Source organism: Danio aesculapii, chromosome 10 (assembly GCF_903798145.1).
Source record: "Danio aesculapii chromosome 10, fDanAes4.1, whole genome shotgun sequence".
NCBI lineage: Eukaryota > Metazoa > Chordata > Actinopteri > Cypriniformes > Danionidae > Danio > Danio aesculapii.
The window spans coordinates 14,367,179-14,390,995 of record NC_079444.1 but is presented as its reverse complement, the minus strand read 5'-3'; the positions used below and the strand labels follow the sequence as shown (position 1 = coordinate 14,390,995).

The 23,817-nt window shown below is 35.4% G+C and overlaps 1 protein-coding gene across 4 annotated transcripts in view; it reads left to right on the top strand.

Annotated features, from left to right (window-relative positions):
- pam (peptidylglycine alpha-amidating monooxygenase) overlaps window positions 1-23,817 on the top strand; it is a 115,658-nt gene that overhangs the window by 51,360 nt on the left and 40,481 nt on the right. For all 4 annotated transcript variants that reach the window (XM_056466391.1, XM_056466388.1, XM_056466389.1 and 1 more), the window contains 8 exons: window positions 886-969; window positions 1,112-1,160; window positions 2,431-2,498; window positions 3,283-3,363; window positions 3,485-3,561; window positions 5,063-5,166; window positions 10,625-10,821; window positions 10,989-11,039. In XM_056466391.1, the coding sequence (XP_056322366.1) occupies window positions 886-969; window positions 1,112-1,160; window positions 2,431-2,498; window positions 3,283-3,363; window positions 3,485-3,561; window positions 5,063-5,166; window positions 10,625-10,821; window positions 10,989-11,039 (711 nt within the window). The remainder of the gene's footprint in view (window positions 1-885; window positions 970-1,111; window positions 1,161-2,430; window positions 2,499-3,282; window positions 3,364-3,484; window positions 3,562-5,062; window positions 5,167-10,624; window positions 10,822-10,988; window positions 11,040-23,817) is intronic.

Genomic DNA, 23,817 nt, shown 5'->3' with positions numbered 1-23,817 from the left:
CACATGTCTTTAGACTTGTGGGGGAAATCGGAGCACCCGGAGGAAACCCACGTGAACGCGGGGAGAACATGCAAACTCCACAAAGAAATGCTAACTGACCCAGCCGAGGCTCGAACCAGCGAACTTCTTGCTGTGAGGTGACAGCACTACCTACTGCTCCACCACTTCACCAACTCGTATTCCTTTTTTTCTAAACTTTATTAGGGTTCTTTCTTCTGTTCAACACAAAACAACAGATTCTGATTAATGTTGGAAACTAGCAGCTATTGACATGCATAGTATGGAAATCAATGTATGCATCTTTTCAAAACTTTTCAAAATATCTTTTTGCGTTCAATGGAAGACTGAAAAACTGACGGATGTCCCAAAAAAGTGGACGATGAGTAAAGGATGTCAGAACTTGAACTATCTGTTTAAATGCCTTTTTGGCTATCTGAATTTCTAACTCCCAGCCTGAACCACACCACATGACAATCTCAAAACATTATGCAATTCTGAGTGTGCCTCACACAGGTGAGTGGGCTTGACAAACCACCTGTAGAAAACACAATTTTTCATCTCTCTGACACTTTAACTGACACTCACCCCAGTTTTTGCACATTTGCGTTGATTTTCTCATTTAAGCGCTCATTACTTGTCAGATATTGTAAACAAAAAATTAACAAATACAATTTTAATTTTAACCAACACTGCTTACATTACTCTGGGCGCTAATGTATGAGTCTAGCAAAACAATCTAAATGCAAGATTTCAAAACAGAAGGATCTTGAATGACCACTTGTGATCAGACAACAGTAAATGCATGATCATAACAGGTGTAAATATCATTTTAATAATATCATTTTAATAGTCTTTTTCTTTTATTTTATTGTTTTTTTTTTTCAGATGTTGGCTTTAAAGTCGGAGGAGACACAAGAATTAACTATTTTGTGCTGCAAATTCACTATGGTGATGTCAACCACTTTAGAGGTACAGTAAACACTGATGTACCGCAGATCCAGAGCTAAACATCTGGATCTGCATGCTTTGATCCACTGAAAGCTGTTGTGTTTTTGTCTGAAATAGCAGTGAAAATGTTGTGGCTAATGTGTTCATCTCCTCTCGACTGTAGATCATCATAGAGACTGCTCAGGACTCTCTTTAAGAATGACTTCCAAACCGTAAGTTGTTTTCATTACAATGTCTGGGTCCCATTTTACAACAAGGTTCCATTAGTTCATATGTTTACTAACACAAACAAATAGATTCATCACAGTATTTATTCGTCTTTGTTAACTTTGGTTAATGAAAATAAACTCATTCGTTGTTTTTGTTATCTCACAGTGTATTAGCTAATTTTAACAAGCACAACTTTAGATTTTAATAATCATAAATGCTGTTGTTTATTCTTAGTTCATACTACTGCGAATGGAGGGAGATGTGAAGACAGGGGTTGGATCCAAATGTAGTTTATTTAAGGGAATGGTCAGACAGGCAGGAGTCGAAAACCAGAGATGGTTAGAGTATCCAAAATCTATACTCAAGTAAAAGTACAAGTACTTGCGGAAATTTTAACAATCTCAAAAGTTACTCGAGTAACAATCTTAAAAGTTACTCGAGTAAGAGTAAAAAAGTTTCTGATGGAAAAATTGCTCAAGTAAATAGTTACTAGTTTCTTTTTAATATATATATATATATATATATATATATATATATATATATATATATATATATATATATATATATATATATACACAGTTGAAGTCAGAATTATTAGCCCCCCTTTGAAATTTTGTTTAATTTTTAAATATTTCCCAAAATATGTTTAACTGAACAAGGAAATCTTCACAGTATGTCTGATAATATTTTTTCTTCTGGAAAAAGTCTTATTTGTTTTATTTCGGCTAGAATAAAAGCAGTTTTAAATATTTTAAAAACCAATTTTAAGGTCAAAATTATTAGCCCCTTTAAGCTATATTTTTTTCCATAGTCTACAAAACAAACCATTGTTATATAATAACTTGCCTAATTGCCCTAATCTGTCTAGTTAACCTAATTACCCTAGTTAGGCCTTTAAATGTCACTTTAAGCTGTATAGAAGTGTCTTAAAAAATTATCTGGTCAAATATTATTTACTGTCTTCATGGTAAAGATAAAATAAATCAGTTATTAGAAATTAGTTATTAAAACTATTATGTTTAGAAATGTGTTGAAAAAAATCTCTGTTAAACAGAAATTGGGGAACAAAATAAACGGGGGCTAATAATTTAGGGGGCTAATAATTCTGACTTCAACTATATATTTATATATATATTGTCTGTTACATTTGATGAAATATGTAAGAGATTCATTCTGATGTTTTATTTGTGTGTGTGTGTGCGTGTGCGCGTGTGTGCATGCGTTCGTGTGTGTTCGTGTTCTTGTGTGTTCGTGTTCGTGTTCTGTGTGCAGACAGCCCTTTATTGCTGGCATGTATCTGATGATGTCTGTGGATACACTGATTCCTCCCGGGAAAAAAGGTAAACCTTGTTTACACATTCAAACCTTGTTCTCTATTTTTTCAAGTTGATGTGTTTCATTTTTAGATTAGATATGGCATTAAAATATATTTTTATCGGTTGTTTAAATGTTTAAAAAAGGTTATTTATTGGCTTTACTGGTTTTATGAAGAACATCTTACTGTTTATGCATTCGCCACTACAAATTATTCTTTACAATGGAAAATATTCTTTAATCTTCTCCAACAATCTGTTGCCTTTTTGGTAACGCTTTAATTTAAGGTGATGTAGTTAAACATGTTTCTTGCTATAACAATACTATAACAGTTACAATGAATTATGTATACTTACATGTACTGTAACTAACTCTAAACTTTACCCACATCCTAACCTCAATCAAATATAATATGTACATGTAACTTATTAACGTCACTCAGTGTAACTTTTTTTAGGACCTGTTAGGAATGGTTGCATGGACTGTATATATCTCAATCAGAATTGTCACACTTGCCTATTTTTCTCTGAATTTGAAACAAGCTTTTAATAATAATTTTGTAATGTATTTCAAAACTTAAAGTATGTTTTTTTTTTAAACTGTACTGTCAGATAATATTTTTTAAAAATTGTAAAGTTTACTTTCACTTTTATTACGATCTTTAATGAAATAACGTCAAATTAGACATTATACTTTAAAGCACTTTTTAATCATTGTAGTTTTTTTTTTGTTGTCGTTGTTGTTGTTGTTGTTTGTTTTGTTTTGGTATATGGTGTGTTGGTTATAACATTATGTTTTTGGTGTTCACAGTTACCAATGCAGACATTGCTTGCACTTACACATCTTCCCCGATGTATCCATTTGCCTTCAGGACACACACACACAGCCTTGGTGAGATACATTTTTAAAAATGCCTTAGTAATATTTACATTGTCTGAATTCTTGTTTAGTTTAGGCTTTGCAAATTCCCTTTTAAGTTTCGATAATCTTCTTGTTTGTCTTTGCCCTTCAGGTAAAGTTGTAAGCGGGTACAGGGTTCGAAATGGACAGTGGACTCAGATTGGACGACAATCTCCACTGTTGCCACAGGTAAGTGTGCAGCACTTTCACAGTAAATCTTATTCTAAGACATTTTTACAAATGAAAGGCAATGATAGGTATAGAGAAGAAACTCTGTAGTCTTCATTCATTCGTTTTCTTTCAGGTTAGTCTTAATTTAGGAGTTGCCACAGCGGAATAAACCGCCAACTATTCCAGCATGTTTTACACAGCAGATGCCCTTCCAGCCACAACCCAGTACTGGGAAACACTCATACACACTCATTCAAATTCACCACGGCCAATTTACTTTATCCAATTCACCTACAGTTGAAGTCAGAATTATTAGCCCCCCTGAATTATTAGCCCCCCCTGTTTATTTTTTTTCCCAATTTTTGTTTAACGGAGAGAAGATTTTTTTCAACACACTTCTAAACATAATAGTTTTAATAACTCATTTCTAATAACTGATTTATTTTATCTTTGCCATGATGACAGTAAATAATATTTGACTAGATATTTTTCAAGAAACTTCTATACAGCTTAAAGTGACATTTTAAGGCTTAACTAGGTTATTAGGTTAACTAGGCAGGTTAGGGTAGTTAGGCAAGTTATTGTTTAACGATGGTTTGTTCTGTATCAAAGAAAAATATAGCTTAAAGGGGCTAATAATTTTGACCTTTTAAAAAATTTAAAACTGCTTTTATTCTAGCCGAAAAAAAACAAATAAGACTTACTCCGGAAGAAAAAATATTATCGGACATACTGTAAAAATTTCCTTGCTCTGTTAAACATAATTTGGGAAATATTTAAAAAAGGAAAAAAAATTCAAAGGGGGCTAATAATTCTGACTTTAACTGTATAGTGCATGTCTTTGGACTGTGGGGGAAACCCGAACATCCAGAGGAAACCCACGCCTACACGGGGAGAACATGCAAACTCCACACAGAAATGCCAACTGACCCAGCCGGGGCTGTGAGGCAACAATGCTAACCACTGAGCCACCGCGCCGCCCTCTCAGTAGTTTTAGAAAATGAAATCAAATATGTGAAATTTTGTAATGTGTAAAATTTTATTAACTATTATTGTCATATTTTAATTAGGCCACTAATTGTGTGGCCCACTGTCGGGTCAGTTGAAATCATATTAAAATTCTTAAAATATGATAAGTATGTGTAGCACTGTGCAAACTTGTATTTTTTATTCACAATTGTAATGTTAGCCTAAAAATATTATGGATAATGGAATGGTTCCCCCCAAAATAAAGCAAATTCTACATTTAATCAGCCGGGCTGCCTTTTGTTCATGTTTCAAACATTTTAACTAGCTTGACATACAATTGTTTCTCTTCAGAAGACGTGGATTGAATTGCTCAATTTGAACAGATTATTTTTACAATCTCTTTATGCATGTTTTGAAGTTTAAAGCCTTTTAGTTGCTTGAATTGTCAACGTGTCTTGTAGTAGATTTCCTTAATTGAGTGTTTTTTGAGTGCTTTTTGAACATAAGGATATTGATTGGCTAAATAAATCAACAAATGTCTTGTTTTTAGGCTTTTTATCCAGCCACCAACACAATTGATGTAAAAGATGGAGACATACTAGCAGCCCGTTGCGTGTTCACAGGAGAAGGACGAACCACTACAACCCAAATTGGGTAAGTTCATGTTATTACCAGTAAGGGATGCATCGAAATCAAAATTCTCAGATTCTGAAAGCATTTGGCTGAAAATGTAAACTTAAAATGCGTTGTAATAACAGAGTACCCGCACTTTAAAAGCATTAAAAAAGTCTTAAATTTGATCATCTCAAATTAAGGCCTTAATAGCCTTGAATTTGGTATACAAAGTCTTGAATTTCGTTACAAAGGCCTTATTTTATTCATTTATTCATTTATTTTAATAAAATAACCATATTTTGTTGATAGTGAAATTGTATTAACAGTGAACGTGTTGGGAGGTGTTGTTTTGCCAGTGTTGCCATAACAGCACAGTAATGCTATTACAAGCAGCAGGAACAAGTATACTACATAGAAATGTCCTGTCGACGTGTTATGCAATGTAATGTGTTTTTATATAGCGCATTTAACATGTATGGCCATACACCCAAATCGCTTCACAATCATGAGGGGGCTCTCTTCACACCACCACCAGTGTGAAGCATCCACTTGGATGATGCGACGGCAGCCACAGGAAAACGGCACCAGTGCACTCACCAAACACCAGCTTGATGATTGGGAGGCCATGATGGTTAAAGGCAGAGAGGGAAATTAGCCAGGACACTGGGGTTACTACTCTTTCACAAGAAATTCCATGGGATTTTTAATGACCACAGAGAGTCAGGACCTCGGTTTAACGTCTCATCCGAAAGACGGCGCCCACTGACAATGTAGTGTCCCCTTCACTTTTACTGGGGCATTAGGACCCACACAGACCACTGGTTGAGCTCCCCCTGCTGGCCTCACTAACACCACTTCCAACAGCAACCTAGTTTTCCCATGTGATCTCCCATCCAGGTACTGACCAGGCTCAGCCCTGCTTAGCTTCAGTGAGTAACCGGTTCTGTGCTGCAGGGTGACATGACTGTGGCTGTGTTATTTAAGTGGACTTTGCTTTTACGGTGAAGATGTGAGGTACCTGCATAGATAAGTACACATGTAATATGTGCAATATCCACAGAGCAGAATCATACATTAGGATGTGAAAATAATGGCTATCTATAAATAAATTAAACAGTTTAACCTAATAATAATAGCCTAATAAACAAATTGAATAGTTATCAAATCCCATTCACTTTTTTATTATTATTATTATTTCCTATACAATTATTTCCTATACAGTATTTGAAACAGGAGAACAGGAGTGCTTCATGAAAATTTACAGAACCTGAGCGAAAATAACATTTAAGCAATTTTTTTTTCGATAGTCTACAGAACAAATCATCGCTATACAATAACTTGCCAAATTAACCTAACTTGCCTAGTTAACCTAATTAACCTAGTTAAGCCTTTAAAAGTAATTTTAAGCTGTATAGAAGTATCTTGAAAAATAACTAGTCAAATATTATTTACTGTCATCATAGCAAAGATAAAATAAATCAGTTATTAAAAATGAGTTATTAAAACTATGTTTAGAAATGTGTTGAAAAAAAATCTTCTCTCCGGTAAACAGAAATTGGGGAAAAAATAAACAGGGGGCTAATAATTACTAATACAGTTACTAATACAATTACTAATACTAACTAATACAGTTGAAGTCAGAATATTTAGCCCCCCTTTGATTTTTTTAAATATTTCCCAAATGATGTTTAACAGACCAAGGACATTTTCACAGTGTGTCTAATAATATTTTTTCTTCTGGGGAAAATCTTTTTTTTTATTTATTTTGGCAAGAATAAAAGCAGTTTTTCATTTTTTAAAAACCATTTTAAGATAAAAATTATTAGCCCCTTTAAGCTATATTTTTTCGATAGTCTACAGAACAAACCATCAAATCTGAAAGTGCACAGTCTTTAAAACTATTGATTCATCTACAAAAGAGTCGACACTGTAGCAGATCCCAGTTGAATCAAGGCATGTGTAGACGCTGTGCTCAGCTGGATATTATTGGAAGTGTGAGGGGAAGGTTAGTGTTATTTTCTCTACCCAAAGATGAAACTGTGAAGAGTTAGTGGTTGAGATTTATTTTGCAAAAATACCTCAGCATTATAGCCCAGCCCTGAGCGGTGTTCCCGTCATGTTTCTGACAAGTGCTTCAGCAATCTACACACTCACAATAGGGAATTCGTCTGCCGTTTGTTAAAGGAAGGATCAGAAAATGCTATTGATTTGTGGGACTTTGACAGAGCTTGACAAAAGCTTTACAGTACACAGTTCATGGATCAGTTTCTTCCTCTATTTCACAAGTGTAAGTAAGTGTGATTAAAATGGTTGCCTCGTTTTCTCTAGCAGAATGCTGCGTCTGACAGCAGAACAAAATGAGGCGAGCAGCGGTAAAAAAATCTCATTTTTAATGGCCCCATCTGTATATACCACAGGAACAGGATAACAGAAAATTTCAAACCACGGTAAACCTTGAAACCGGTTATCATCCCTGCCTAGGGTCAGCTCTGTGTAAATGTTACTAAGACCTTTCATGGAAGATTATTAATATGGGAAATATTTAAACAGAATGATAGTGGGATAGAATGGTAAAATACAGTTAAAAACCCTGGAAAAAAAGATGGAGAGTGGATGGACCAGTTTTCGTTTTATATTTTTGGTAATTTTTCTGTTTGGTGCATCCCTTCTTACCAGTAATACATGTATAACGTTTGCAAATACTTAATAACCTTTTATAATGTGCAATTTATGTCAGATTTCCACTTTCTTTGTTGTTTTATTCACTCCAATGTAGAGTAACTGTGGCAGTAAGTGTGTTTGATGAGTGATGGTGTTCCTGCTGGTGACATTTCGCTCTGTTTGCATGTTTTTGGACTTCTGATCCTGCTGTGTCTCTGATCACCTGTCTTCCTACTGAATGTCTATCTGACTCGCAGTAAAACAGGTGGTGTCTGTATGTGTGTGTTTCTGTATGGTGTTTAAAGCATGATTAAACAAACAGCGCAAGTCTGTGTTGATGTCTCCATTTCATCATATCCTGTTCAAGCGTGACTCTTTGGACGTATATATATGCCTCTGCCCTGCCATTGCTGTTACCATGGTGATGGAGAGAGCACATAATAGTGCATTGACGCATCTCCCAGGAAGCCCAACACCATCGCCTACGCAGCCGACTCAAGGCCACAAGATAAAGATGATTGTTGACTTAAAGTCTGCTCTTTGTCACCAAGAACCATCCGTCCGGGAGCGAAATATGTACACAAGAACATATTCATTCTGAGTTCTTGGTCCTACATATAGACGGTTCTCACGATCTTTAAAAATAATCCTAGTAAAGCCTAGTATTATTAATGATCATTATTTGATCTATTATTAGTTGTGTATTGTCAATTACAAAAACAGAACTGAGCTGAAACCAATTATTAGCCCCCTTTGAGATTTTTTTTCTTTTTTAAATGTTTCCCAAATGATGTTTAACAGAGCAAGGAAATTTTCACAGTATGTCAGATGATATTTTTTCTTCTGCAGAAAGTCTTATTTGTTTTATTTCAGCTAGAATATAAGCAGGTTTTAATTTTTATGAACCATCCTTTAGTCAAAATTATTAGCCCCTTTAAGCTATTTGTTTTTCGATAGTCTACAGAACAAACCATTGTTATTCAATAACTTGCCTAGTTAACCTAATTGACCTAGTTAAGCCTTTAAATGTCACGTTAAGCTGTATCCTCTTCAGGCCCAAGGTGTTTTTTTACATGCCTTTTTATTTCTCTTTGCTATTTGGGTTTATTGGAACCTAATTACAATAAAAATCTAAGTATGATCTTTTGGACTCATGGTCCGAATTTACGTAAAACACTTTTTCCTGATTTTTTTTAATGCATATATAACATAGATTTTTTTTTTTTTAACTTGCTTAGACTATCAGAGAGTAAAAGCAACATTTTCCCCATTTTGAACAGTAAAAATAGTGTTTGGGACATTTCATATGCTGTAAAGCAGTTATTAGAAATTAGTTATTAAAACTATTATGTACAGGAATGTGTTGAAAAAAATCTCTCCGTTAAACAGAGATTGGGGAAAAAATAATCAGGGGGGCTAATAATTCTGACCTCAACTGTATTATTAACACGTTTTTTCATGATGAGAGGCGCCTTTTTAAACTGATTTTCTAATGGCTTAACGCTTTGCGAACGGCTTAGGACTCAACAAATCGTGAACATAACAGTATTATTAAATATTACAATTATAACAATATTAACAGCAGCACTCGCACACAATACATTGCTGATTCATTGGTTGCCTAGTGACATAATAAGTGCAGAGCACATTTGTGCTGTCACGATACTGGAATTCGGTACCAATCGATACTGAAATTTTAAATATGTCCATTTCCTGCTGACATTTGAGTGCTGTTGAGCGTGTTCTTTAACAGCGCTGATGTGCCATTGTGTTCAGGTGTGAAATGACTGTGATTGGCCGTAAAGGACTTCAGTTCACTGAATGTTTACTGAATGCAAACACAGATACAGGGACACTGGAGCATTTTAAAGCTGCGATTCATCAGTGGATCGCTCGTATGTCAGCTTATAGACAAACCAGCTGATCTACTACTGGTTATAAAAAAAGAGCTACTGTTGTTATAAAAAGGCTTATCAATCTTTAAAACACCGATAGAGAAAACATGTGATTAGCTCCAAGTGATGTAGCTTCCTCTGGCAGGAAGATCTGGCATGGAAGGTCATTATTCTTCTTTCATTTTATTTGTGAAAAATGTTTAGGATAGACCATTAGTAGATTCATTATTTGCCAACTCGATGTTTTGTAATATTTCAATCTTAGACAAGTCATGTGGTGTCTAGTATTAAGATTCTTGAGCTAAAGCTCAAATTGGTGGAAATGGTCAACTCTGTTAATGGTTTAAAAAGTTTAACAATAAGTTAAATAACAATTAATAACAGAATCAAATGTTTCCTATCAAATTTAAGCATTTTGCATTATTTTACATTAACAATGGATTCAGGTTACTCTTGAAATACTGTATCATAGTAGGCCTATTAAGCAACTACAGGTCTGCACAGTTCAAAAACTAGGCAGATTAATTCTTCATATTAAGAATATTTATTATTGTCAGCCACTTTAAACATTATAAATGGTTTTCACATTAACACTGCACTGTGCTTACAGGTAAAAAATAATAAAACATCAACGTTTAAATTAAAATGTGCTTTTAATTTTGTTTTTAAATCATTAAATGATAGAAAACATAACAAACACTAGAAAATTAGTGTTATTGTACGCATCAAAGGGTTAAAAGTTTTTTACTTTAATTATTCAGCAATTCCTCCTCATACCTCTAGAAAGAAGCCTGCGTACCACTGCTTTAGAGGATTGATTGTCTGTCTCTGTGTGTGTAGTTCTGCTGGTTATTTATATACAGTACTTGCTTTTTTGTAGCTGTACTTGTTTGTTTTTTGCTAGTAGTTTGTTCACGTCTCATTGTTTTTTTTCCTGACAGAGGCACCTCCAATGATGAGATGTGTAACTTCTACATCATGTACTACATGGACAACACCCATGCTGTGCCTTACATGAACTGCAGAGATGATGGCAGCAGTGAGCTCTTCAGAAACATCCCTTCTGAGGCCAATATTCCAATCCCGGTCAGGCCAGACCATATGATGTCCATGAAGCACGAGTCTGCTCCTCAAAAAGGTATCATACAAAATCAATCAGATTTTGCATATACAACGCTACATGTAGGCAGTTTAAACAGATAGCTCATGAAATCATTGAATGTTATTACAGTATGTTTTTGGGTAACTCAGTTGATTAATTCAGTTGTTTTTCTTAATATTCTCATTTGCTTAATTGTCATTTAGATGTTGTGGAGCTCCAGGAGCCCAAGAGAGATGAGGAAGTACAGGATCAAGGTAAGATTTTTAAATAATTTATAAGAGAATATTTTCATGAAACATAGTCATTACTGAAATACCATTACAAATCCCCCTCTATAAACAGATGTAGAGGTTAAATTATGCTATGGTATAACTATGGTATATACCAGGGGTTTATACCTAATACATACAATTCTCTATGGTATATACTATGGTATCAAATCAAATCACTTTTATTGTCACATCATCAGCAGCATGTGTGCTGTGATGAGTGAAAAGCTTAGGTGCTGGCTCCAGACTGTGCAAAATACAGACAGTGCAAATACAACGACAGTGCAAAATACAGACAGTGCAAAATACAGACAGTGCAAAATGCAGACAGTGCAAAATACAACAATATATAACAGCATACTCCCAAAAAAAACAGGACAATGTAAAATTGGCAGTGTTGACACTGCAATATGTACAATGAATAGGTGTACACATAGCTGTAGGCAGTATTGTTTTAAGTATGGATTGGTTAAAGTGCAGTGCATGCTACATATTGATGGTGTGTAGTGAGGGGTACGGAAAAGTTTGTCTGGGGTGTGTTAAGTGTTCATCAGCCTGATAGTCTGAGGGAAGAAACTTTCCTTCAGTCGGCTGGTGCATGACCGGATGCTGCGGAACTGTCTGCCTGAGGGTAGCAGAGAGAAAAGTCAATGGCTTGGGTGGCTGGAGTCGCTGATGATTCTCTTGGCTTTCCTTGTGCACCGCCTTGTGTAGATGTCCTGGAGGGAGGGAAGCTCACCTCCTACTACACGTCCAGCATCCTATGTAGGCCTTTGCGATTGCTGCTGGTGCTGTTTCCATACCAGGTGGTGATACAGCCAGACAGGATGCTTGCCACAGTGCAGGTGTAGAACGAGCGGAGGATGTGGGGGCTCATTCCAAGCCTCCTGAGACGCCAGAGGAGGAAGAGACATTGATGTGTGAGCAGTCCATGTCAAATCCTCACCGATGTGGACTCCAAGAAACTTGAAAGTGCTGACTCTCTCCACTGCTGTCCCGTTGATGGTGATGGGGGTGTGTTCTCTCTTCTCTTTCTTGAAATCCACCACCAGCTCCTTGGTTTTGCTGATCTTGAGCGAGAGGTGGTTTTCCTGACACTACTGCGTCAGAGTGTGCCTCCCTGTAGGCCATCTCATCATTATTGGTGATTAGGCCCACCACCGTTGTGTCATCAGCAAATTTAACGATGACTTTGGAGCTGTGTTTGGCTGTACAGTCATGTGTGTACAAGGGAGTACAGAAGTGGGCTGAGAACACAGCCCTGTGGAGCACCAGTGTTGAGGATCAGTGTGGATGAAGTGATGTTGTTCATTCTGACCACCTGGCGTCTGCTTGACAGGAAGTCCAGGATCCAGTTGCACAGAGAGCTGTGTAGCAGTACCCAGCAGATGTGCTTTTTAATCAGCTTCTCAAAGCACTTGCTGAAGATGGATGTCAGTGCAACCGGACGGCAGTCATTTAAGCATGTGGTTTTAGCTGATTTCGGTATGCAAAACACTGCAAAACAATTTGCTAATATATGAATGTTGCCTCACAGCAAGAATGCCACTGGTTCTAGTCCTTACCAAGCCAACCGATGTTTCTGTGTGGAGTTTACACATTCTGCCTGTGCTCACGTGGGTTTCCCCTGGGTTTCCTGGTTTCCTCCCACCATCCAAAAACATGCAACCTAAGTAAATTGACTATTCCAAATCGGCATTATAGACATGCTCCTAGTAAGTAGTTATCTCTTAAGAGCAATCACTATCTGTTCATTAGCTACTACAGCAGGGGAGTTCTTGAGATCTACCTGAGCTCAAACTCCCTTCTCGCCTTGCAAATGGGAGGTAGCCCCAGGCTCGAGGATCTTATGAGCTAAGTGTGAACTCTTGAAACTTCTATTTTAATGAATTATGCCATAAAGGACATACAAACACTGCTAAATATTTTGCTATAACCTCTACTGACTGGACAAACTCTGAGCTACTGGATGTGAGTATGAAGTAAGGATTGATAGGAGAGAGCTGTTTTAATGGAATTTGATACCACACACCAGATGAAAATAAAACTTATGGAGTGCTTTACTGACTCAGTAGTTGCAGAGAATAGTATCAAACAGCCGTGTGTATGGCTTATCCTGTTGCAAAATATGACTAAAATTCCTACATGAAGGTAATAGTTTGATTACGGAGTTTACTTGTCTGTACAGCACTTCAATAATGCGACTAAAATAGGAATATTTCACATCTTAATTTGATTTGTGTTAACAACAATTATGACTTATGACTTAAGTGCTTTGCCATCGCATGGTTAATTTGTGTGTGGAAGTTGTAGCAGCCTTTGCTTTTGGATGCAGCAACCTTTGAATTCCGGTGAAAAAAAACAGTTACATCATACCCGCCCAAGCAAATGAGTGACGTGGAACACTGAGGCAGCCCGGGTTGCCAGGTGTGTGCAAAGCACTTGATGTGCGTTTCAAATCCAATCCTGCCTCCAATCTTCAGTGCTGAATTCACCCTCACGCTCCATCATAACATCACAACTTACGAGACAACTTTTCACCTGAAAGACTCGCTCACTGAGCAGTATAGAGTCCCCTTCACTATACTAGGGCGTTAGGACCCACACAAAATGCAGGTTGAAAGCCGCCTGTTTTCCTCACTAACAACACTTGCACCAGCAACCTAGCTTTCCCATGTGGTCTCCCATCCAGGTACTGACCAGGCGCAGCCCTGCTGAGCTTCAGTGGGTGACCATGTGAGAGTTGCAGAGAGCTAGCTGCCGGCTAAAAAAAATCAAAGAGTTGACAATAGTTGTAGCACACAATGCCTGGTTTATTAGACAAACGGTTTAGACGTTTTAGAAGCTAGAGAAAAGAAAAAGAAATGCTGAGATTTATTTATTTTCTGTGAGTGCATATACATGGATTAGTTGTGTAATGTGCAGTGGTTAGGTGTTTCCAGAATAAGTGTGTCTGATTCTTCTGATCTGCTTCTTGACCAAAAAGGAAGTTTTGGACAATGACTGGATTTACTATAGACACAGAGTGAAAAACTGACACTGAGTAGGCTTGGACGTTGGTTTTGTTTTGCTGTTGACCTTATTGCATATACTTTTATAGAAGTTTCTCTTTCAGATGCTAAATTAATGAGGGAAAATGCAAATGCAACCAGATCTACTAAATATGCTTTTCCACTGCATGGTACTAGACAGTTCAGTTCGGTATGGCTACCTTCAAGAGATTTTCCACTGTATTTCATAACTAGCATCAGTCCTTTTTTTTTTTATTACCACCTTGGGTACCAGGCGAGCTGTTCTGTAACCAAAACATGAAGCATGCTGATTGCTGATTGGTTCAAGAGAATCAACACTAAAAGCATAATTGGATTTACAGTGCGATACACCAAATCCACCATATTAAAGGGCTCCTATCATGCAAAATCAACTTTTTGAGACTTTTCCATCAACTCTTTGGAAAGTATAATAAATGTATACTGTAAAATTTGCCACAAGTAGATGTGCAAAAACAGTGAAAAGTCAAGCAGTGTGTGTGTGTGTGTGTATGTACTGCAAACTTTGTAACGACATTTGTGTGTGACTCATTCTTGCAGAAAGGCTTAAATCAACTACACAACAGATACATCAAATAACCATTGGGAAACATCTGGTTCAGCCTTACTGTGGTATTTCTGATAACTGTATCTCTGCTTCATTCGTGTCTGTCTCAAGCACTGACTGTGCTGTTTATAAGACATGACCCAGGAGAAGCAGAAATGCTTGTTAGAATGGTGGGCGGGGAGAACCATCTCATTTGCATTTAATGGAACAGGCTATAAAAACAGCTACATTTTCCTTTCCCCAAAATTGACATTTCAGCAGGGTATAATAAAGGATCTGACAGGTATTTTGAGCTGACACTTTACAGAACTATTCTGGGCACACCAGAGACTTAATCTTTATCTTGTAAAAGGGATAAAATAGGAGCTCAGCTGCAGCCACTTTTGTACTTTTGGTAGTGTCATGGTCAGGTCCAGACATTCCTCTCGCTGGTAACCAGACTGGATGGAAGGACCCATAATGAAAAAGTTTCTCAGGAAGCGACAGGCACAACTACAGATATGATCCCACCCACTTTAAGCAGTACTAAACTGAATTGGAAATGCAAACTTAGCTGAGAAAAACTAAACTGAACCATACCGTATCACACAGTGGAAAAATCAGCTAATGGTTGCAGTATTCTGTTTAAGGGTATTTGTGTAAGTAATGTGTATTTATATAGCGCCTTTATTGTGTATGGCCATATACCCAAAGCGCTTGACAATCATGAAGGGGGTCTCCCCACACCACCACTAGTGTGCAGCATCCACTTGGATGATGCGAGGGCAGCCACACGATAATGGCGCCAAGAAGCTCACCACACACCAACTATAGGGGAAGTGGAGAGACAGTGATAGAGCCAATTCAGTGGATGGGGATGATTGGGAGGCCGGTAAGGGCCGATGGAGGTAATTTGGCCATGGCACCGGGGTTGCACCCTACTTTTTACGAGAAGTGCCACTGGAATTTTAATGACAACAGAGAGTCAGGACCTCAGTTTATCACTCATCACTTTGTAATAACTACACACTATGAATCATTTATTAAGCATTAGCATGTAGTGAATTCGTTATCTGTTAAGCATTAACTCTACATTGATAAACGTTAGTAAGCAGTTTATAACTGCAGATACAAATGCTGTATCCTTGACTTATGAACATGTATAATAATTGTACTTTCATTCTTTGTGATGGGTTGATTTTTCATTACTAAATTAAGTATTGCATTATTTACAAACCATTTGTATTTAAGAGTAGTTGGAGGTTTTTAAGATCATTCAGAAGGAGTTAGTAAATGAACTATTCACTATTATAAACTATTGAAATCAACGTTTATATATCTTATTATTCAGGCGTATAGTAATGTTAACTATGTTTGTTAATAAATGCTTTATGAACTCAACTTCATGCAGTTTTATGACCTAATCTAAAGTGAGGACTATTTATGCTTTATAAATCCCTCTTAAATGACATTTAAAGGCTTTGTATTAAATGAACAATACTCTTTGCGATCCTATCTTTAAAAAATAAAATTACTGTAAAATTACTGTAAAAATAGGATAATGGGTAAAATAGGATTGGATAAAACAACAACAATATAATACTTTAACAATATATTATGATACATTTTAATGTTATTTAGCTATGTTTAAACTAAAGTAATTTTATTTTAGATAAGGTTGCAAAGATTTTTTTTTTTATTTGATTTAGTTTCATTTGTTTATCGTCAAATTAATAGAAATGAATAAAGTCATTTATGTTTTTTTTTCCTGTTTAGAATATAACTGAGCCTTTAATTGTCATTTCTAAAGAATTTATAAAGCATAAATACACTCAAAAAATGTTTTATGGCTTTAGTTGGTCCAAAGAATGTAACTATGTTTAAATTAAACAATTTACTTATGTTTTTCTACTAAAACCTAAATAGTTGGGTTGGAAAAAATTCGAAAAAGTAAGTTTTCAAATTTAAACGGCTCGCTTAATTAAAATTAATGAAAGAGAGTTGTGTTGCTTCTGCAGTACTGCTATTTGATCAATAGTGAACTTAAGTTAGTTACATGAAGGTAATGTACTGTTGTTTAGTTCAATCAACATAACATTCATAATTTAGCTTTAATCTATTTAGTTACTGAACTTAAATAACTAAATAAATTAAAGCTAAATTATTTATGTTATGTTGATTGAACTAAACAACAGTATATTACCTTCATGTAACTAACTTAAGTTCACTAAAATAATAATAAATTGTCCTCACTTTAAATTAGGTCACAAAACTGGATGAAGTATATAATAAAGCATTTATTAACATACAAATTAACTGTTAGTATACATCTGAATAATAAGAATTATAAATGTTAATTTGAATAGTTTATTAATCATTTACCAACTCATGCTGAATGATCTTTAAAAATCACCAACTATTCTTAAATATCTGGTTTGTAAATAATGCAATATTTAATTTAGTAATGAAAAATAATCATTAACAAAGTATGAAAACACAATCATTAAGCACATTATAGATGTTCTTATAAGTCAAGTATACAGCATTTGATGTTGTAGTTATAAACTGCTTAGTAACGTTTATTAATGTAGAGTTAATGCTTAATAAATCATGAATTCACTATTTGCTAATGCTTAATAAACAGCTCATAGTGTGTAGTTATTATAAAGTGTTACCAGTAATTCTAATAAACAGATTATTTCATGACTAATTATTTATAATGCCAAAAAAATAACATGGAAACAAAACAAAAGCACCTCCTTCCACCAACTAGTCCTTCTGCAGGCAGTAAAAGTGCTGTACACTTCAGGGATGTGCATTTTTGAAGCTGTGTGCTTTGACATGTTTAAGTTCTGGTTTGAGTTTTTGAGCCGTCTTTTGGCTTGTTTGAGTTAATACTGCTCCTGTGTTTGAAGATAAACATACCAGAGCACCACTGCCTTCACAGCAACAACACTTCAGTAGGCTATCACGAGTTCGGCTTTAAAAATACATCTCTCACCAGGCAATGTGCCGTTCGTGAACGTGGAAACCTCCATCTCAAACACCTAATCGTCATTGTGTGGGTTATGTTTCATCACCACCCTTTCGTTAAAGTGTGTTCATGTTAAGAATGATGACTATAGGTATACAATTACTGGCTCATTAAATAGTTTTTATTATTATTATTATTATTATTATTATTATTATTATTATTATTGTTATTAATATAAGCTCACAAGTCTCCACAGCGGAATAAACCGCCAGCTTATCCAGCATATATTTTACACAGTGGATTCCCTTTCAGCTACTATCCAGTACTGGGAAACACCCATACACTCTCATTCACACATATACACTACGGCCAGTTTAGTTTATTCAATTCACCTATAGTGCATGTCTTTGGACTGTTGGGGAAACCGGAGCACCCAGAGGAAACCCACGCCAACACGGGGAGAACATGCAAACTCCACATAGAAATGCTAACTGGCCCAGCCAGGGCTCGAACCAGCAACCTTCTTGTTGAGAGCCACCATGTCACACTCACAAGTTTCGTCATCTTCAAATGACTTTACTGTTTAAAAAAGTAGGGCTTTTACAGTAGCGGCTTGGATGTTGATATTCTTTTAAACATCAAATTACTTTTTTATAGAGGGTTTATAAAAGGGTTAGTTCACCCAAAAATGATAATTTACTCATTATTTACTCACCCCCAAGTGTTTCTAAACCTTAATGAGCTTCTTTCTTCTGATTAACACAACAAAAATATTTAGAGCCTGTAACCAATGACTTTCATAGAGGAGAAACAAATACTATAGAAGTCAATGGTTAGGGGTTTCTAGCTTTCTACAAAACATGTTATTTTGTGTTCATCAAAATAAATAAAGTCAGACAGGTTTGAGGTAATTAAAGGTTGAGTATTTAAAAAAATATGTGTTCATATTGTTTTGCACAACACTTATAAGTGCTACTGAGCTGTGAAACGGTTAAGGTGAGGGACAGGTTTGGTGGCATGGATAGGTTTAAGGGTGGTTAAGGTGTAAGGGATGTGTCAAAAGTGTAATTATGAATGTAATTAAAAATATGAATGTAATCATTTTTAAAATACAGGCCTAAACCAGTGGGAACCAGTTGGTATTAGCAGATGGAGCAGTCAAAAACGAAATTGAACCTTATCACAAACTTGTTGATTAACACCTTTCATTCTTAATAATTATTTTCTTGGTGATAGTCTGAACACAGCGTGCAGTGAATAAAAATTTAGGACTGGGTGATCACACTAAAACGTGAGCAAAAGCTGCGATTGTCATGCACATCATCTCGGGGAAGCACAGTTCTGTGATCAGTAGTAAAATTAGGCGAAGAATTTTGCAATGTGAGCTTGGTGAAAAAGCATGTTATTATACAGTTGAAGTCAGAATTATTATCCCCCTTTGAATTTTTTTTCTTTTTTAAATATTTCCCAAATTATGTTTAACAGAGCAAGGTAATTATCACAGTTTGTCTGAGAATATTTTTTCTTCTGGAAAAAGTTTTATTTGTTTTATTTTGGCTAGAATAAAAGCAGTTTTAAATATTTTAAAAACCATTTTAAAGTCAATTATTAGCCCCTTAAAGCTATATATTTTTTTCTATAGTCTACAGAACAAACCATCATTATACAATAAGTTGCCTAATTAACCTAACGTGCCTAGTTAACCTAATTAACCTTGTTACAACCTCTTTGATGTTAGTCTAGGGTAAAAGTGATAACATTTAAATGGTGTGGTATTTTCACAAGTGTTTGCTTCAATCAACAAGACAAACAACAAACTGCCAACAAAAGTGATTTAATGCACAAAGAAAGTGAAACCAGAATGCCCAAATATATTTACAAAAGTAAGAAATATTTACAATAATAAAGTAGCAAATGAAATACAGTATCAAACAAAATTAGGTCAACTCAAGAGTAAGGGGACGCTAGTGAAGCCAAAAATCAAAGAAATAAATATAACAAAACAATTCTAACTCATAAACAAACCCCTTACCTCGCTAGAAGCATGAAAAGAAAAGAAAAGAAAAGAAAAATCTTCAGCGCCAAGCGCCATAATCTTACCTATACTAAACTAAGTATACAAAAATATAAATACACAGATGGCGTTCACTTCTTACCTTGTGTTTTAAACAATGGATTGACTAAGTGTTTGCAGAATAGAAATCGTACGACATCTTCCTATCAACCTTACTCTGAGGACAGAGTCAACTCTTACTACAAACTCTTAGATTTTGCCAGGTAAGAGCTGGGCCAAAAAGTAACAAACAAACAATCAAAATTAAGATGTACAAAAATCACAAAGTAGTTCAAAAAATGGGCAGAAAATAATAATAAATAATTGTATCCAAACGAAAGCTAAGCAAAAAAAACGAATAACAAAATCATGTCGGCAAAACACACAAAAACAGGATCAAAGGAAAAGCGCTCTCTCATCCGCTCTCCCTGGCGTCCTTCTATGTCATCGCGCCACGTCACCCAATGATGAATGACTGGTCTCCCAACCAGTCGGCTGTCGCGAAGGCGGACCTAAAGGATATGACGGGCTGAGAGGGGGAGAGAGAGAGAGAGAGACAGAGAGAGAGAGAACAGGAGGCAAAAATCCTAACAATATACGGCAACGTAACAACCTAGTTAAATCTTTAAATGTCACTTTAAGCTATATAGAACTGTTTTGAAAAATATCTAGTCAAATATTATTTACTGTCATGATGGAAAAGATAAAACAAATCAGTTATTAGAAATGAGTTATTAAAACACACAAGAATATTGCCTTTGATCAATTGACCCTATTCTTCACGTATGAGCGACTGCAGCCAATAAAATCTTTTTGGCTCAAGACATCCAGTCTCATTGACTTGCTTTGATTTTTAGACGTTAAAAACAGCTTGTTATGCTGTTTGGTGTTGCAAACTTGATATTTTCTCATTGTTATTCTATATTTTATGTATAGTTGTGAACATACTTTTTTGTATAGCAAGTAGTTTGACCATTTTCTGCCGTTTATTATTTCTAGTCATTCCAGGCAACTGAATCAGATGTTCTAAAATAATCACAAAAACGAGCACACTTCCGCACTGCAGAATAAGTTCAATAAACAATACAGAATATTGATATTGTCCCAAGGGAAATTAAATATTTTCTCAACAAATCCTGTAATTCAGGTTTCACAAAGTGAACATACAGTATCACTAGAGATTTGGTGGTGTTCTTCATCAGGGGCCAGTTGAATACAGTATTAAAAAGGTTTTAATTAAAAAGCCAGCATTTACATTAGTATTAAGGCAGCAACCAAAAACATATTTTTCATTCACATTATTTTTTAAGCTACTACTGTTTTTGGTGAGGAGATATTATCATGACAAAAATATTTGAAGTTTAGCTTGCCTTGACCCATTTATCTATTGCTGCCCTGCCGAGAGCTCAGATCTTTTTCTTAGAGGCATCTCCACATGAATTAAAAACGGAATCCGTTAGCATCCTATTTCTGCTCTCATTTAAGCTAAATTTAACCCTCTACTGCACGCATTATGCTAAATCTATAATAAAAAGTATTTAACTGTTTTGCTTTTCTTAGAATGGCTTAACTTGAAGGAAAAAACATTTTCAGGTACTTTATGATATGTTGCCATATGGCAACAATGTCCAATAGTGGATCTAACGTAGAAATTTCTAATTTAGAATTTTCCTTGTAATAATTTAGCTGTTTGAAATGATTGAATTGGAGTTGCAGTATTATAAAGCTTTAACACAGAACTTAGAAATGACACCTTATACATACTTTCCAACAACTCGTAGTTCAACAGCTTTCATTTATTCTTTTCTTTTTTGCTTAAAATTATCGAAAACATATTATCATGTATACAACATACAGTAAATATAAATATTTTCTCCAGTAAATATTATAACAAAAAAGAACAAGTCTAATATGGCCAGATGCATCAGAATAATGTAGCTACTAGCTAACAGTGTTTATATATTATACTATACTACGTCTGTCTTATCTGCCTCTGAGCTAACTTACCTGAACTGTCTCCATCACTGCTCTTATCAAATGTCCAATCTACATCATTCTCATGGTCACTGAAATCCATCTCGTCCTTTTCTTCTTTCATTTACCATAGAACATGGTTGTGCCCGTTAATACCCGGTTCCCTGTATTTATATATAATCAAAAGTATTGCCATTAAAATTTGATTTTATCCATAATCAAAGTGCCATTACCATATGACTAATCAACATTATATTACTAGCATTCATGTTGTTATAGTTACTACTTAAAAGTTCACAGCTGACCTTGCTAGCTAGCTAAGCTATTGCATTATTGCACATTCCACTATTGCACATTGTTGCCATTTGGCAACACATACGGTTGATCGATTTACAAAAAGCTAAACTGATAAAAACTTTTTTGAGTTGTGAATATGTCTTCATAACTCAGTGGAGGTGATGTTTCAGATTTTTTAATGGATCTGACATAATTTGATCCTTTGTTTTTATTGACGTTTACATTTGCATTCAGCAATTACTCACAATAAACTCCAGTCTGTCAGAAATCACGGTGCAGACAACACTGCATGTGATGTGACTTAACCAAAGCACATTATTGGCTAAACTAAGGTCTTCTCTTTCCAACAAAACAATTAGAATGTTGGTCTTAAAGAAACAGTGGCAGGGAAATGAATAAAAATATGGTGTTGTCATATGGCAACACCATGCAGTAGAAGGTTAACCCCGATAAAATTGGATTTTCCTTTTCAAATGCTAAGCTACAATGTCACTTAAAACTAGTGCAATATCCAGACTTTTCCATATATTTGCATTGTAATGTGTTAATTTTTTACCAAATAGATTTATTAATCTTATGTATTAACACAGAATATAAGTTTATAAATAGAACAATGACTTGAGATTTACTCATGCATTATTCACTCCTTAAACCACAGAAAATTCCCTCCCTAAACCACCTCCAAAATATTTGGCAATTTTCCCAAAAATTAGAGTCTAAGCCAGATTGAAAAAGTAATTGTAATCTGTTGAACTGCACCCCAATCTTCACAAATACTGCAGAAGACCTATTGGAACCTGCGTGGACCCAAGATTCTCACAGCAATCAGTCAAGTTTGGTGAAGGAAAAATCTTGGTTTGGGGTGACAGTACATTCAGTATAGGAGCATCAGTAACCTGAGGTATCAAGACATTTGTGCTGCCCATTACATTACAAACCACAGGAGAGGGCAAATTCTTCAGCAGGATAGCGCTCCTCCTGAAAGCAAAGAAGGTCAAGGTGCTTAAGGATTGGCCAGCCCAATCACCAGAAAATGAACATTAGGAGAAGGCATTAGAGATGAATCCAAAGAATCCTGATGAACTCTGGGAGTCCTGCAAGAACGCTTTCTTTGCCATTCCAGATGACTTTATTGATAAGATATTTGAGTCATTGCAGAGATGTATGGATACAGTCCTCCAAGCTCATGGGAGTCATACACAATATTAATTCTTCTTCCACTATACCATGACTTTATATTCTATACTGTACATTATTTTTTTTTCAGTGAAGAGACTTGTCCCTTTTGTTGTTCTTTTTGTTCTTTTTGTTGCTCAAATGAGAATCTATCATTTTACAACACAAGCATATTTACTGCTAAATTTTAGTCGGTGCCTATTGGTTATGGACAAATCAGACTGAAATGCCATATGCTTTGAATTTTTATGTACCTATTGTGATAAATTTAGCTAAAGAAGGGATGAGTTGTGCACCATCAGATAAAGCACAATTTCTAGGAACTTTGAATGAAATATCTCCATGCTGAAGAAATCTGCAAGTGTAGTTAATTCCAAGATTTGACATATTGGATAAATATTTCTGGAGTCGATGAAGAGGCACAGTGTCATTTTTAAAGGATGCATTAAGCGTGTCTTTTCACCTTTTCCATTCACCCACAATCCTTTGTCAGCAATCTGATTTCCTGAAAATTGGCAGAAAATAAGTCATGAATAACATTAACACTGATGGACACTTCCCATGATGTAAATTAGTGGAGTATATTTGTGAAATATATTTTCCTCCAATGCTTTTCATTAATATAACATCATTTAATATATATATTTAGTTTGGATATGTATATTGTTATGAATCTATTTCTATAATATTGTTACAATACAAACATTTCAAAG